Below are 13,490 nucleotides of genomic sequence, written 5' to 3'. Positions count from 1 at the left end.
ATATGGCAATAATTATAGGCAGATATGTTTTTTTTCTGCTAGCCTTTAGTTTTATATGAGTTCATTAAGTACAGTACAGGATGATAAAAGAATAGTTATTGATATATATATATATATATATATATATATATATTTTTTTTTTTTTATTTTTTATTTTTTTAAGCAGTCGACACAATTTATAACACTGTTGGTTGCAGTTTAAAGGTTCTTATACAAAGGTAAGTGAAAGACTTAAAGAGGTCAAGAGGTCACCTTACACAGACGCGAGAGTATCGTCTCGTCAGGGTCAGGTGACCGCATCGTTTCCATTGGACCGCATCGTGACGTCACCTGTCAGCAGTGTCAAAGTTAAAAGTTGCTGTCCATAAGTTGCTCTTACAGGTATCTATATATTTTTTAACAGTATTTTTATTTTATTTTTTTTAGGACTTTTACTACTTTTAATCCCCGTAAATAGAAAACGGGAAAGTCAACCGCAGTGGACATCTCGGTTGAATGAGATCTACTACTTTTTTTGGTTGCTTTTTTAAACAAAAGTATCTGCGCTTCTACTTTCGCCTTCTCAGCCGCTCCGCTCAAAACAGGGGCATCGCTTAACCCCCCCCCCCCCCCGCTGACAGCCGCCCTGCCACTCCCCTCACCCTTGCCGTCCTCCTCCTCCTCCTCCTCCTCCTCCTCCTCCTCATCACCGTCATCATCATCGCAGCATCCACCCGGGGTGGCGGCGTACTTGGTCAGTGGTGGCTCCATCCCGCAAGACTGAGAAACAGAGGGAATTTTAAGCAGCTGAGGTCGCAAGAAGAAGGCGGCAACAAAGTCATCCGGTGAGCAAACCTCTTCAAAGGTCACATGGGTCATCTTTACGTATCGCTAATGGCGGTTGTTTCCTGTTGCAGACATGAGCTTGGGAGCAGCGTGCATTTTCTTGCGAGGCGGGAAAAATATCGTGAGTACGACTCAACTGTACTGAGAGTCTTTTTTGCAGTTTTTGATGGGTTTTTATACTTGTTGGCCAGCAAAATCTTTTGGATTATTTTCAAAAGAATCACGGAATTAAAGACATATCTATATATATATATATTTATATATATATATTGTTTATTATTTATTATTATTATTATTTTTATTTATATTTTGCAAAATATTTTGATCAAATCATTACTTATCTACAATTTTTTTTTAATTATTTTCCTATATTTACAGAGTTAAAGTTCAAACTGCAAATTATGTTACAGCGGCTTACAGTAATATTAAGTATACGTTTTAGGAATAATACCTGTGCTTCGTTTTTGACCGACACTTGGGCCTACTACGCTACTGTATTTTAATACTTAGTATTGGTGGTACTTTTCATTTCATATTTTGAATTGCAAATTTTTTTTGTCAGCCGTTTGTAAAGTATCCGAAAGCAGGAGTATCTTAGAAAATATTTTTGACAGAAGTAAAAGTCAGAGTCAAAAGTCTTATAGTATCTGAAGTTTGCTGTACTTAAGTATCAAAAGTAATTTTCTGTTATTGAATGTATTGGAAGTAAATGTATGTGGGGGGGAATTGTATTGTAATGTTGGTCATAATGGTGGTAACTTGGAAAGTATTTTTTGAGGTGGTACTTGGTGTAAAAAGTTTAAGCATCTACCAAAGTTGTTCGATTATTACCTAAACATTCTTTTTGTAAAACCCTCCCTCCGTATATATATTTTCTTATTCACATTTTGCCATTTTCTTCCTCCTGTGCAGGCAAGAGAACTGGCAGATGAGGAGATAGACGGTAAGCCGCCCGCATCCGCGAACTTCTTGTTTCTAGACGAATGGCTGCGTGCCCGATTGATGGATCTGTGCTGCGTTCGCGCAGAGCTGCGCGACGCCTTCAATGAGTTCGACAAGGACAAGGACGGCCTGATCAGCTGCAAGGACCTGGGCAACCTGATGAGGACGATGGGCTACATGCCCACCGAGATGGAGCTCATCGAGCTGAGCCAAAACATCAACATGAACCGTGAGTCCACAAGTCAAAAGCTCCAAAGTACAGCATGATCTTTATTATTTTTTTTTTTTTGATTTGATCAATTTGATTGATTGGATCAATTTGATTCCACGATGATGACGATTCAATGGAAATGCATTGCACGTAATAGTTTCATAACAAAACAAAAACAAAAATCCCTACGTAAAAGTGTAAAAACATCCGTTCTTGAAGATGAAATACAAATATATTCAACTAAAAAAGTTCAATACAACTAAACTGAACCTAGGAAGTGATTCATTCACGGACCACTAGAGGGAGCCTGTGACCCCATAGTGGTACATGTACCTCACTGTGACAATGACTGCAATAGGTTATTGGAAGTAGTCATAAAGTTCAGGCTGGTAACTCCATGGAATTCTATTTAAAACGATAACATTACTACACAATAATGTATGTACTGTACATATATCACAAAATAGAACACCTTGTTAAAATGAATACCTCTTTTAATATCAATCAAAATAGAGCATTATCATCTCCTGAATTGGATTTTTTTTTTGTTTGTTTTATTTGTTTCTACATGACAAAATCCTTCAACAATGATAATGATAGAATACTTTATTGAGCATAAACCGTATAAAAAAAATGATGGATTAAAATGTTTTTTTTTTTTTTTTGTATTATGCATTTTCCTCACGTTTGCTTTCCAGTTGGTGGCAGAGTGGACTTTGAGGACTTTGTAGATCTGATGGCACCCAAACTTCTGGCGGAAACAGCCGGCATGATTGGCGTGAAGGAGCTGAAAAACGCCTTCAAAGAGGTCAACCCCCGAAACAAACAATAACAACCGCTAACTTGCAACAATCCAAAACTTGATCGCAAGCTTGACCTTCGTTTTCTAGTTCGACGCGGACGGCGACGGCGAGATCACCACAGAAGAGCTGCGGTCAGCCATGATTAAGTTAATGGGAGAGCACATGAGCAGGAGAGAGATCGACGCCATCGTCAAAGAAGCCGACGACAACGGGGACGGCACGGTCGACTTCGAAGGTACTGACGTCCTCTTCTTTGGAGTAACGCGCGACAAATACAGCGGGAACCTTGACTGACGAGATGCACGCGCTCCGTAACAACAGCGTTTACTCAGGTATCAAATCAATTTCCCCCATTGAAATGAATTGTAATGCCACTAATCCGTTCCAGTTGCCTGTTTTTAATTCGGAAAAATAGCATTGTGTTGTCTCGAAAAATAATAAAAGATACTGTAAAGAAATAAACTGGTTTTATAAAGTGTAATTCCTGTAGTATTTGCGTGTTGTAATGTGGCTGCATAAGTGCACACACCCTCTTAAAAATGGGGATGTGACTGTGACTGAATTAAGCAATCGCTTCAAATCAAATTCATTTTAAATGAGGGTCAGCACACCTGCCAACATTTTAAGTGCCACTGATTAACCCCAAATAAATGAACGTGGGAGCATATGTACAATTCACCCAAGGACTCAAATAAATACCCCTCAAATATCAACGCCTACGGTGGAATTGATGACAGAGATTTTTTTTTTTTTTTTATATTCATGAATGAAGAAAAAAACGGGCACTTTTTTCATCTAGGGCAAAAGCGCACGTGCTTGAGCACCATTTGGGGTCAATGTGTGCATGTGGTCGCTCGCAAGTCCAAGGTCCAGCTGTACTGGCACTATTGTCAGTTGTCAAGGTTTTCGTTTGCTTAACACTCTTCTTCTTTCTTTCTCTCTCCCACAGAGTTTGTCAGGATGATGTCGCATAAATGACAACCGAGGCCGACTGACGACAACTTTGAAACCTCTGCAAATGCGCAGCATTTGTCCATTCCATTAACTGTTTATTTTGTAGTTATTCAAGGGGGTGAAAAGATCATTTTGGTTGTATCTACAGCAAAACCTCAAATCGAACTAAAATTAAATATCTCAAACTGAGATAGTTCTTCTTACCAGGCGGTTTTTGTGTAAGAGCATGCCAGCCTTCCCAGTTCACATGGATATTTGACTACTAAAGCCGTCAATGGCAGTGAAAGTGTTAACTTAGTACAAACATTTTTTTTCTTTAAAAATCTTAATAGGGTGTTATTCAGATTTTATTACTGAGTAAATTGAGTTGAAAATGATACTGTAATTCCATAGGTGTAGGTAGTGTAAATACACTAGTTTTAAGACACTTAAGACAATATCATCATTACTGTAGACAATACAGCTACTTCTTTCATGAGTGGATAAAAATACAAAAAACATCTTATTCAAGATACCGCATTTCCCCCGATATTGGACAAATCAGGAAGTAGTGGTATAGTTAAGTATTACATTAACTAGTGATCTGCTGAGCTGAGCCCATTTGAACCCCGTTGCTAACCAAAACAGCAGCACCTGCATAAACAGATAAGACCCGCAGATGAATTTAAGGGGAAACTTACTCCAAAAAATAAAAGTAAATAAGATCCCTGTGAGGTATGAATGACTTTTAATAATTAACAGCCACTAGTTGCATGACACGGTAGCTGCCAAGCGTAGCAAATAATATTCAGCAAAAGTAACATTCAAATGTACTTTTTGCACAGCAAAGCCCCACCCATAAACAACCAACTTGCGTAACATTCTGTTGTATAATAAAACACTACGATGTTCGATGGATGTCCCTCAGATGAGATTTGAGAAAAAAATAAAATAAACAATGCCGTCAAACATTGTGGTGGATGAAATGTTTCGGATTAAGGGAAGCCGTCTGCCTTGGTTTTGGAGGAGCATCAGGATAAAGAGATTGCGCGGCCAAAAATGGAGAAGCCGGCCAGTTGATAAGAGTGATTTTATGTCCTCTAAAAGTCATCTGTCGTGATGCTTTCTCTTGTCGTAATAGGCTTTTTGGAGGGTATTAAGGTTTGTCTGCTCCTCTCAGAAATGGGAAAGAAAGCCTTCACAGAAATGTGGAGAACAAGATTAATGTATTGATTTTTGAAAACGGTAAACCTATGTTTCCCAACCTTTTTTCAGACAAGGCACATATTTTAGTCTCACGGCACAACGCCAGACATAAATGTCTAGTAGATTTTTCACGTATCTGTACTTGGATTTGAGTATCCGCTGTATTTTTTTCAGGTGACTTTTTACTTTTGCTCCCAGATTCTTTTCTGCAAGTTTCTGCACTTTTACTGAAGTACAAAGTAGTTTTGCCATCTCGCCCTTTTACGTGACATTTGCTCGGAGCGATGAGCAAATAGCGCATGACGTAACACCAGACCCTTTCCCCCGATCCCTCCCTGATCCGTCCGACATCCAGCATCGACCTTTATCGCGCTAATCCCCGATAATCTCTCAGATTGGGCCTCAATGCTAATGCCGCCACTCGAAACGGGACCTGCGGTTTAGCATTGAACATTGCCGACCTTCCGCTGTGTTTTTGTTTATGTGCGCGGGTCGCATGTGTTCATTGCAGAGGACGTGATAATCCGGATTTCTCAGAAGTAGTGCGTCGTTCGGCTGGTGGAACAGATGCCACACACACACACCCACACACACACCCACCCACACACACACACACACACACACACACACACACACACACACACACAGAGTTGTCCTCTGATCTTTTCCTGCTCATTTGAAAAGAAAAACTACATTTTTTTTGAATGCTTTACTTACAAAATGGTGTTACACAATGCAGCAAAATTCAGCTAGGTAATAGCTGCTACTCATCATGGGTCTCTGACCAGGGATGCTTCGGTCTCGAGATGAATGGATTGATGCAAGGTTAGTCGGGATCATCATGGATCGATTGATGAAAGATGTTTGGATGGATAAATGATCAAATATCCCTGAGTCCAGACAGATCGATCAATAGACGGATTGATGGATTCATTTGGATTTTCTTCACAAACGCACCTTTTTAAATGGTGATGACCAACACAGACGTGTTTATGGCTATATATATAGTAGACAGGACAGTATTTCGATCCATAATGTCGCTCATTTCGACAATCACGCGTCACAGCGCAATAACGGACGGACCAATCGAATTGCGAGCGTTCGTTGGCGTCACCGGAAACCGGAAGAGCGCGGCTCCCCACTTTTCATGTACGTAAGTGTGTGCACTCGCGTGTCCCTGTCCGATTACGAACGCCATTGATAAAAAAATACTTTCCTTGCCATTAAAATGTAAACTATACGTGGTCAAGCAGAGACGTGTTGGTTCACCTTGGAAGACAGCAAATCAGATTCGCCGCGGCTAGCTGCGTTGTTAGCTTCGTGCTAACTATGACTTGTGTGCCAGTCCAGTTATTGACGGTTGAAAAGTCCTTTTGTCATCTTGCCAACCTTTAATCAAAACTAATTCCTAAATTGAAATAAAAAGTTGGAAAAAAGTTTACAAGTATGTAATATCACGTATGGTGCTGGGTTTCAATTCTCCACCGCTGACCACTAAAATTGCTGCCCCCTGTTGTTTTGAAATGGGAATTGCTTTTTTCTCCCACATTTTAGAATCATTTCTTGGCCAAGTATGTGAAAACACAAGGACTTTATCTCTGGCGTTGGAGCCACTTAAGTACTCGAACAAGAAATCCACTACGACAAAATACCCATTACAAAAAACACCCCTATCTCTCTTTCACCAATAAAATAAATGGAAATGTCATTCATCTGTTGCAGAATTCCCAAAAACATAAATAAAATTGCATCGTTTTTTTTTCATTAAAAAAAAAGCACTACAGTTTGTGCATCATGATTTCATTTCTGACGATGAGACACACAAGACTGTCGGAAATAAGATGCAGTAATATTTATCTTTTTCTCAGAGGATAAAGAATACAGTATAGTCCTGCGAGTATTGTTGTATTCTCTGTCTGCATATGTTGCTACCGCTTGTGCTCAAACACAAGTTGTTTAGAGGTTTAGAACTACCACAATATCAATGCTAGTTTGCTTAGCCTCATCTGTGGCATTTCCCATTAGGTATTAGCATTAAGCTACCGGAGTTTCGTTCGTCAGGTCACTCGTAAGTCAAGTATTTCTGTAGTTGATGTGTTCATCCTCGCAGGTCTCACTTGATATCGACTGGATGTAAGAACCTTCCGAGGACATTTCTATCGCAAATACACAGCCGTGTTTGGACCAGGTCCATTCCTCAAAACGCAGCCCCTCGTTTCCGCTCCATCCTCCCCCGCTGTGGTTCCGCTCTCCGCCCCAGCCCGATGGAGCTCAAGGACGTCCTAAATGTTTTGGAGGATCTCGCTCCCCTCTCGCTGGCCGAGCCGTGGGACAACGTGGGCCTGCTGCTGGAACCCAGCGAGCCGCGGCCCGTCAAAACCGTCTTGCTGACCAACGACCTCACGCGGGCCGTCATGGAGGAAGCGCGGGCCGAAGACTGCGATCTCATCATCTCCTATCATCCTCCGCTCTTTCGACCGTTCAAACGTCTGGTCCAGAAGGACTGGAAGCAGCGATTGGCTATCCGAGCGTTGGAGGCCGGCATCGCGGTCTTCTCGCCTCACACGTCCTGGGACAGCGTTCGTGGAGGAGTTAACGACTGGCTGGTCGGAGGACTTGGTGAGTCAGTGGGGAAGGGGTGGAACATTTGTGGTAAATTGCTGTAAAGTTTCTGGTAAATTTCCAGTGAGAGTTAGGCCTTGGGAATTGTGGAACGGTAGGTATCGTATTGTAAACAATATCTAATACATATTATGAATGTAAACATTCTGTTTTGCCCATGTAAAAGTAAAGATGTTGACATTTCAACAGATATCTTTATAAGTTGAAATGTGTAGTTTTGAATACAGTATTTAGATGTTTTAATTGTTTTTGTTAAATAATTGTACCCCTCACACACACTTTAAACTGATTAAAACACATTTAAACGTATTTGAAAAACACTTTGAAGTATTCCTCGTGACCTTTTCTCACTTTCCCTCTTTCTCACTATTCTCCAAATAAGAGGCCAAACGTGCTCGCTTCAAGCTGTTTGTCAGTCTCAGTCGACGGTGCCGCCAAAGCCGACGCATAAAACAAAATGGAATTAAACGGAGTGTATTTAAACGCTCAAAGGTTCGTACGAACCATATCATTGAATCGAATGAAATCTCCACCAGGTTAATGCTAACATATCATGTGAAATGCCATAGATGGGCTCATGTAAATTCGCATTGATGTTACGGTAATCCTAAACCTTTAAACAACTGCTACTTAAACACACGTGGAGCAGCAACGCATACAACAACTACTCACCGGCATATATTCGCTTTGCTCTGTGGCAACAATGACTATTAGCGAGTTAGAAGTGAGATTTTTGGAATGGAAAGACATGCGACTTGGCTCAATAAACGTTGGGAATCACTGACCTATTCTGACCGAGTGTCCTCCATGTGTTTGTCTTTTTTTGGGTTCCAGGTGCCGGTCAGGTGTCCGTGTTGAATCAGGCCTATGTCCGCTTCCCTTACAGTCACGTCGTGCAATTCCAATGCAATGATAACCTGTTAGACGTTCTCGTGGAGGAACTGAAGGCTTTGGATGGAGTAATAGTACAAGATCCGCTCAGGTTCGACGCTAATACATAAGGACAAGACGCACACACTTTAATACGTTACGGGAAACTTGTGGAGAATATATTTTAGCGTAATCCTGACTAAAACGACCACGGACATTTTATTTGTCTTTGTAACAGATGTGATGCCTCCAAGACTCAAGTCAGCCTGTACTGCAGTGATGCAGCGCTGGCTCCTGTTGTGGGTAAAGTGACGCGATACATAATTGATGCCGACGCGTCCGTCCGCATCCTTAAGGCAGAAAGGGTGAGTCAATTTAATAACTTTCTAGCGTGGTACGTAGTGTTGGGAATGACTGATGTACTTTTTGACTTCTGTAGCCCCCTTGGCAGGGCCACGGTCAGGGGCGACTCAGTGTTTTGGACCAGCCGGTATCCGTGGCGACAGCTGTGGAGAAAATGAAGTCCCACTTGGGTTTGCGGCACCTCCGTTTGGCCCTCGGACAGGGACACACGCAAGGTGAGGAGGCGCAAAAGCCAAGGGAAATTATGACGACGACAATTGAAGGGTGGGGGGGAAAAAAATACCAAAAAAAGTTCAGCTCACGCGTTATATAATTCCCAGAATCCTTTGTGCGCTCCGTGGCTGTATGTGCGGGATCAGGAGCCTCGGTGCTGAACGGCGTCCAAGCGGACCTTTACGTCACCGGTGGGTGGCCCTCCTCTGTGGAGCCAAAAGTATTCCCGTGACCACTTGACTGGCAGTTTTAACGCTGATTAATATGGTTTTAGGTGAGATGTCCCACCATGAGGTGCTGGATGCGGTTGCTAAGGGAACGAGCGTCATCCTCAGCGATCACAGCAACAGCGAGCGCGGCTATCTGTCCGTGTTCCGGGATAAACTAACTGAAAAGGTTGCCGCCGATGTCGTCGTGATGGTGTCCAAGGCTGACAGGGACCCCTTGGAGGTTGTCTGAAGAATACGGTTACTGTGACCCCCCCCCCCCGCAATTTGTGGGGGAAAGAGACCCAAACCTGCCGCGAATAGCGACATTTCTACAATAATTTACACCCACCCTCAAATGGCTTTGTAATTGCCGATGGATCGTACAAGATGGCACCGAAGTACTGCTGATGTCTAAATGAAGCTCTTCAATTCACTTCAACGTGTAGTTCCTTGACACCAAGATAGCACCAGATGATTGTTGTTATTGCTTTGGCCTGAGCACAAAAAGAGGAAATAGGTGACTTTTTCAGCAAATTAAAAAAGGACGTTGATTCATCCCCCAAAAATCTGTCAGTAGGTCAATTCGAAAGTCCTGTGTAATAGAAAAGTAGTGCTTTGGTGTCAAGGAACTATGTTGAAGTGAGGGGAGGAGCTTCTTTTAAACAGACCTTCTTGGGGGGGGGGGGGGGGGGGGTGCGTGTCAAATACTCGCACAGGCCAAACCCTTGTCTAATAAAAAAAGTTGTGGTTTGGCGCCATCTATATTAGGGCTTTGGGTTATAGGGCTCCATGCATATTTGCAGGTGGAATACTGGAATTAAATGTATGGCACAAAACAATAATTTATGCATGTGTAAATTCTATCCCTCAAATCATGAAACCGCTTTCTTTATCACGACAGAGCCGCCTGTTTTTCCTCTTCCTGTGACCTTGTTTTAGTCATTTGGGATGACACGCGAAAAGTCACAGATAGCGGTGGGAGCGTGCCGTCAAAATGTGTTTCATCGCTGTCCAGTGAGTGCAGGGGTTTTATTTTTGGAAGTTTTAATCCTGATAATCACTCACATCATGTTCGCCTCTATCCGTCACGGAGGGATGTCTTTTCCAACCGGAGTGAGAATCACGCAAATGTTTCATTATTATTATTTTTTAAAGCAATCCTCATCAGATTGAACGAAAACCTTGAAGAACACTTTAAACATGTTCAAAGAAAGTGGATCAGACCGGCGCTAAATACAGCGGTTCTGAAATTTGATACCGAAGCGAAAAGAAATGTTCGTTAGAAAATGCGTACAGTAATTGATATTATGAAAAGGGATATGATTATACAGGAATTATTTCTATATCTACTCTGAAAACACATACAAGTAAGGCAATTTTTTTGTTTTTTAGTTATCATTACTAATTTAGAATTTTGGCAATTAACGAAGTGATGACAACACAATACAGTGAGTATTTGTTGAACTGCTGCCACCTACTGTTGACAACAGAGCAGGACGCTCAAGGAACATTTCGGTCCTGCAAGCGCTTAAGTGGCAGATGAATCATGCAAGCAGGAGGCACTGCTGTATATGTTGTTTCCTCCGTTGCCACTGTTATCCCGAGAGACAAGACATGACACGTGAGAAATGAGGCCAAGGCCCAAAATAACTGACAGAAAATGATTATACAAAAACATGTACCCGATGCGTTTCCGTATGGGTGTAACTAAGCACCGGTGTCTGAAGCTAAATGAGTAATCTGTGGTAAAAGTGGATCCAAAACTGTTGTGGCAAGTAATGAAGTACAAATGCTGTGTCACTGTCATCATCTTTCTTTTCGTTTCAGTGTGAGGATAAGAAAACAGGCCACGTTCGTCTCTCACTCTGATAATTGTATTTTCACCGTTGTGAGACAACGCAAGTCCTAATTGGTCGGGCACGCCACTTGCATAATGCAGATGATAACAGCCTGTTCATGTGTGCATGCTGATGTGACCTCGCCTGGGGAGAAAGAAACTTCTTCGACCAGTCGAGCAGTCTCCTTGCATGCAAGAGTATATTCAACTGTACAGCATCTGTCATTATTCTCACGTACATGTCAGTCTGCACTTCTACTTTTAGCAGTCTTTTACACAAGTATCTGTACTTCTACTTAAGTAAAAGTGTGAGCACTTTATCACCAGGCTCGATCTCCTTGTGTTTTTTGTTCCATTGACTCCGTGGGAGGTGATTATTGTTGTCGATGAATCCAAAAGTAGGCGATCACACCATGAAAGTCTTGCTGTTCACATATTTGCCATTCCTGTACTTGGAAGCCGTCGCATTTCCCTTGTTGCTGCTCCTGTGCGCCCCCTTCCTGGTCCTCCCGCTGCCGGACGCATAGTCCGACACGGTCTTTTCCGAAGACTTCTCTCCCCGCTCCCCCGGCTTGTAGCTGTGGACGCTCAGGTCACTGGGGTGCTCTCGCCTGCAACAGAACCACTTGACGGAGCTGTAGAGAAGTTCGATGCAACTGGACATGGCGGACAAGATCCCGACCGCGAAGTAGAAGCAGAGGAAGACGGTTTTCTCGGCCGGGCGTGAGGTGAAGCAGTCCACGGTGTAGGGACAAGGGAAACGGTCGCAGGGATACTGGGCCTCCACCTTGAAGCCGTAAAGCCACCACTGGCCGACGAGAAAGCCGACTTCGGCGAACAACCGAAAGGCCACGTGGACTATGTAGAGCCTCCGCAACTGGCGAATTTCTCGATAGTCTTGAGGCACGTTGGAGCGGCTGGTTCTCTTGTTGTGATGATGCATGGCGTACATGATAAAGAGCAGCGACGGCGTGGCAATGAGGACGATGTGGAAGACCCAGAAGCGGTACTGGGAGATGGGGAAGGCCTGGTCGTAGCACACCTGCTTACAGCCCGGCTGGAGCGTGTTGCACACGAACTCCTCCTGCTCGTCCTCGAACATGTCGCTGGCCACCGTTCCCAAGATCAGGATCCTAAAAACCAACATCAGCAAGAGCCAGAAGCGGCCCAGCATGGGCGAGCGGGCCTGGAGGTGGTCGAAGAGTCCGCTGAGAAAACTCCATTCCCCCATGACTGCAGAAGTCTTCCACTACTAGGTCTTCTACGACCAAGTTGAAGAACTCTGCCAGCAATTGGGAACTCTAAGGCCTTTCATTAGGTCTCTTCAGCACTGATAGATATTGTTCAGATATTTTAGGTATGAAGGCAAGCCAAAATGACAAAATGGTGGCTTGTGCTGTATTTAACAGGAGTGGTGGGAAGTTACAAAGTACAAATACTACATTTCAGGTATAAGTACTTTACTTGAATGTAAATGTTTCTGATCACTTTTTACTTGTAACCCTGACATTTACAAACAGATAACTGTTCTTATACTCCTTACTTAGGCTTGAAGGTGAGTTAAGTATCGATATAAAAAAAAAAAAAAAAAAAAAAAAGTGTAAATCGAGAGGTCACGTCAATCCTGGTTGAGATTTTGTTTGAAATCTTGCCGTGAAACAGGGACAGCACATACATGGCGAAACGTGAACCAGGGCGCATTAATGACGACGGCAACAGATCTGGCAACGCAAGATATTCGCCATCCTATAGCACTTCTTAAGACAATCTTTGACGTCTGTTCCAAGAATTGAGGCGAATGCGTTGCATCTTGTGCTGGCCCACAACAAACACCAGCTTTTGCCGTTCAAAAATTCTCCGTTTCATCTGAGAGAAAAATAAAATAAAATAAGCAAAACAACTAAAAACTCCCATACAGGTAAGAGGTATATATATATATATATAAATATATATATTTTTTTTTTTCATTAGCTATATCAGCAGTTTTTGGTTAGAAAGTTCACAATGTTAGCAAAGCTATGGCCACACATTCTGATGATAGCACAATAGGCTGAGTCAACGTGAGCTAGCGCTTGGTTAAAATTTTTTTTTTTTTTTAAAAAACAAAATATATATATATATATATATACTTAAAACAGGTATTGTATATAACTGACAGTACAATTCATTTTTACTTTTGTACCTAAGCACAGTTTGTACTTTTTAAAAATTCCTCCATTGAAGTAGCCAAATCAATGTTTTTATTTTTTTTAATTTCCTTATCTATTCTACTTAAGTTAGTGTGAGGACTGGCACCATTTGTTTAACAGACTGAAAACTTTCTCAGACAGGTCAAAGAACGATGACAAATCTGCCTACCTTTCACACGTCCTCCCCACTTTAAGCCTCAGAACTTCACTATTCAGCTGGTGTTCTCTTTGCTTTACATAATTAATGTGGTCCATGTCTATGTTCCA

At 42.3% G+C, this 13,490-nt stretch overlaps 3 protein-coding genes across 4 annotated transcripts; 2 read left to right on the top strand and 1 right to left on the bottom strand.

The window, feature by feature from the left end:
• The first annotated feature begins 694 nt into the window (after positions 1–694).
• Positions 695–4,686, top strand: LOC133418235 (calcium-binding protein 5-like). Its single transcript, XM_061706714.1, has 7 exons — positions 695–824; positions 897–946; positions 1,738–1,768; positions 1,853–1,996; positions 2,677–2,786; positions 2,869–3,016; positions 3,731–4,686. The coding sequence occupies exons 2-7, from the start codon at positions 899–901 to the stop codon at positions 3,757–3,759; spliced, it is 510 nt and encodes a 169-aa protein (XP_061562698.1). The 5' UTR covers positions 695–824; positions 897–898; the 3' UTR covers positions 3,760–4,686.
• Positions 4,687–4,764: 78 nt separating this feature from the next.
• nif3l1 (NIF3 NGG1 interacting factor 3-like 1 (S. cerevisiae)) lies at positions 4,765–11,354 on the top strand. Of its 2 annotated transcripts, none has more exons than XM_061706687.1 (7): positions 4,765–5,745; positions 7,031–7,539; positions 8,377–8,524; positions 8,651–8,777; positions 8,852–8,990; positions 9,096–9,179; positions 9,263–11,354. In XM_061706687.1, exons 1-7 carry the CDS (start codon positions 5,711–5,713, stop codon positions 9,445–9,447), a joined length of 1,227 nt encoding a protein of 408 aa, XP_061562671.1. In that variant the 5' UTR covers positions 4,765–5,710; the 3' UTR covers positions 9,448–11,354. The 2 variants fall into 2 exon arrangements, with proteins under 2 accessions (XP_061562671.1, XP_061562672.1); XM_061706688.1 differs by lacking the exon at positions 4,765–5,745 and adding an exon at positions 5,758–6,069.
• LOC133418231 (gap junction delta-3 protein-like) lies at positions 10,462–13,490 on the bottom strand. Its single transcript, XM_061706709.1, has 2 exons — positions 13,393–13,490; positions 10,462–12,900 (listed from the first exon to the last, which is right to left on the bottom strand). Exon 2 carries the CDS (start codon positions 12,263–12,265, stop codon positions 11,441–11,443), a length of 825 nt encoding a protein of 274 aa, XP_061562693.1. The 5' UTR covers positions 12,266–12,900; positions 13,393–13,490; the 3' UTR covers positions 10,462–11,440.

Source organism: Phycodurus eques, chromosome 19 (genome assembly GCF_024500275.1).
Source record: "Phycodurus eques isolate BA_2022a chromosome 19, UOR_Pequ_1.1, whole genome shotgun sequence".
NCBI lineage: Eukaryota > Metazoa > Chordata > Actinopteri > Syngnathiformes > Syngnathidae > Phycodurus > Phycodurus eques.
This window is presented reverse-complemented; position numbering and strand designations above follow the sequence as displayed.